The following is a 3,344-nucleotide window of genomic DNA, read 5'->3' as shown; positions in this document are numbered from 1 at the left end:
TTGGCAGTTTGTCAGCACAGTGTGTCTTTGTGGGAGGGTTGATTTGGCAGGGGGAAGCATCAGGCTTAATGTGTGGGAGGGCCAGACCCTGGGATTTTCCTAGAAATTTTTTTCCACACGGAATTTCCCTTCTTGTGGAGGACAGGCCAGTTGAGAGAATAAAAGGATGTAGTAAAGGCAGGGGATTACACAGTCCAGACACTTGGAGCTGAACTTAATCTTGAAGTCTGTATTCAGCAACTTAGCAACGGAAGGCAGTCACTGAGAAATATCACAGAGGACTTTTGCTGCCTGGCCGCCACAACTGCAACCCGTGAGTATAAATGGAATGTGTTATTCTGTTTCATTGCTCAGCTAAAGGAAAACAGGACAGGTGGAATTCCGTGTTGGTGTTCTTTAAAAGCTGTTTACATTTAAAACTATCTTGATATTAAGAACTGTTTTAAAATTAGTAATTTCCTAAAAATGGAAATCTTATTTAAGTCCATAGAATAATTGTTAAAAAGTATGTATAAAAGATTGCATAGACAGTATTTTATATTGAATTGTAAAAAGTCAGTATTTGTTCTTTACAGATGTGTTCCTTTGATCTTTCGTAGCCATCTGCTTACAAGATAGAGAAGAGAAGAACTCTCAAAAACATGATTTGCTTGTGGTTCCTATCTCTTCTTGCTTATGGTAAGTGTGTATGTCTCTGTGTAGAAAACTAGTTGCAGGGTAATACTAGTGTGGCTGTTCTGTTTGACCTCAGAATTAAACAGAATTTTTCAGGCTGGGTTCACATAGAAAAACCTCTAGCTGCAATGACATGTTCCCCTGCTTGCCTATCAAATACATAATTGGATCCTATAGTTTGCTGTGAAGTCTGCAAAGCTTTCTGTGATCGAACGTAATTTCACAGGCTGAAGTCTCTGTTCTTGATGCTGACATGCCTGTTTTGAAGCTTGCCAGTTAATTGTTCATTAAAAGTAGCGGCAATTATTTTATACAGTTTCAGATATTGATAATTTGCAATATTTATAGAGCTTTATATATTCTGTTCTAGAGAGAGGGGAGGGAAGAAGTGAGACACCGACTTTTTGACATCTTTTCATTCTAGGACTTACAATACTGCAGGGAGTGAATTGTTGGACATACCATTACTCAGACACAAACATGACCTACAGGGAAGCAGAGCTGTGGTGCAAAAAGAGGTATACTAACATGGTTGCCATTCAGAATAAGGAGGAAATAAACTATCTCAATAACTTCTTACCCTTCAATCCGGGTTACTACTGGATTGGAATCAGAAAAATTAATGAGGTATGGACCTGGATTGGAACTAACAAAGAACTGACAGAAGAGGCAAAAAACTGGGCTTCAGGTGAACCAAATGGCAAAGGGAACAACGAGGACTGTGTTGAAATCTACATCAAAAGAGGGAAGGATAATGGCAAATGGAACGACGAGCAGTGTGAGAAAAAGAAGGTTGCCTTGTGCTACACAGGTATGGTATGATAAAGGCCATTCTAGTGTGCCCCTGTGGAGATGAGATGGTGGGTGGGATGATTTGTCTAACCTAGTCTTACATACTAACTTCCTGATCCTGTAAGCACTTGCACACTTACCATTACAGGGCTGAGGTTGTTCTTGTTCTGAGTGAGATTGATCTCACTTACCTTTTAGCTCCCAGAATATTATACAACTTTTACAAGCAAATCACCAGACCTTCTCTATAATCAGTGGAGAGAAACAGGCTCTTCCAGATGGTGCCTTTCATCCTGCTCTCAAGTGGGTGTCTCAGCTAAATAAGAATGGCCCTTTTGGAGGCATCTGTCTGCTGACTTTAGACCACTGGGTTAGACTAGACACTTTGCGTAGAGGTAGCTAAGGCTAGGTTAAAAAAAAATCCAAGTCAAATACCGGCCAAATTAGAGCTGTGGTGAGTTAATGAAGAACATACCTGTTGAAGATTTCTACCTACCCCAAACTATATTGTTCCTTTTGCATTTTAAATATCGGTAATATCTACCTGATAACAAGTAGTCATGGAGTTTCCATCCAGTAGAATCCTTTCCCTGTGAGCTAGTCTGCTGAAGGTGTTGATTTCTGAAATGCTTCTGTGAAATGTGATCTTATGTACCAGCCCCCTTGCTTTTCTTTTGCTATACAAAGTGCTCATTTAGTGCCAGAAAGATAACGAAAATCCCAGCCAGGTTTCATTAGTGGCCATTGCTGTTTCTTTTATAATGTGCTATATTATTTTTTTCCAGCTTCTTGCAACCCATCACTCTGCAGTGGCCGTGGAGAATGCATAGAGACTATTAACAATCACACCTGCCATTGTAACCCTGGATTCTATGGGCCTGAATGCGAATTTGGTAAGATTACTCCATCCTGCTTTTCAACGAGAGCAATGTTCATGCTAGCTGGTGTTCAGTTTGTCTGGCTTGTTGATTTACCTGCTCAGACAATAAGACTGACTGTGTGCCTTCTTGTGTTTCTTTGAAGTTGAGAGTTGTGATCCACTAAAGCAACCTGATCACGGGAGCCTCGAGTGCAACCATCCACTGGAGAACTTTGGCTACAACTCGTCCTGCACAGTTCAGTGTGAGGAAGGCTATGAACGGACTGCATTGGAATCTGTATACTGCACCTCTTCTGGGGTCTGGTCTGCCCCCCTTGCAGCATGCAAAGGTGAGCTTCTCAAGCAGTGATAGATGAGCTTTCTGCATTGTGCAGAGCTCTGTAAACTTCAGTGATGCTCTGTTAGTAGGTACAAATTGAAGTTCTGGCTTATTCCTTTGTAATTATGTGGTGAAGGTGCTATTTTATTGCAGCACACAGGTCTCTGTTCCTGAAGAGATGAAATAGGCAGGATGAATGTTCTGGCCCTGGTCTAGATTTTCTTATAGGGAAAAACTTTTCCCCCTCTTAGTGGAGAACAGGTAATGGAGATGATCTAGCTGTGAGACTGCTCACAACAGGGCAGTTACTCCTGACTGTAGAAATTCTTTTTTGAGGTGTTCAGCTCAGAATAAGCTACTGTTTGAAGCAAATAAAAGCATCAAACATCACCAAGCAGCAGTCAAAATGGGAAAATTTTTGACTGTAACTAGTTGCTGTCATGAGCTGCAGATGAATTTACAGCATTGCCTTAAGAGTCAGTCTTACATTTTGAGATCTTTCCACTCCACCACGATGCTTTCTGAAATGACAGCATAGTAGATCTCCTTTCTAAAGCTGCTTCCATTTAATGTATATGTTGCTAAGTTTCAGGAAAGAAAAAAAAAAAAAACCACCAACTTTTTATGGTTTGTTCCAAGCTAAGATCTGTGCTATGTCCCTTATGCTTTTCAGCTGTG

The 3,344-nt window shown here is 40.7% G+C and overlaps 1 protein-coding gene across 1 annotated transcript; it reads left to right on the top strand.

Moving 5' to 3' along the window:
* Positions 1-641: 641 nt before the first annotated feature.
* Positions 642-2,676, top strand: LOC104617746 (E-selectin-like; the record flags this gene model as incomplete). The annotated part of the gene is made up of 4 exons (XM_010283149.1): positions 642-678; positions 1,100-1,486; positions 2,253-2,360; positions 2,491-2,676. Coding segments are annotated over exons 1-4 (718 nt in total), but the record flags the coding sequence as incomplete, so codon positions are not given.
* Positions 2,677-3,344: the final 668 nt, after the last annotated feature.

Source organism: Phaethon lepturus, unplaced genomic scaffold (genome assembly GCF_000687285.1).
Source record: "Phaethon lepturus isolate BGI_N335 unplaced genomic scaffold, ASM68728v1 scaffold2463, whole genome shotgun sequence".
Lineage (NCBI taxonomy): Eukaryota > Metazoa > Chordata > Aves > Phaethontiformes > Phaethontidae > Phaethon > Phaethon lepturus.
Note: the sequence above shows the minus strand (reverse complement) of the source record. Positions and strands in the feature narration are given on the sequence as shown.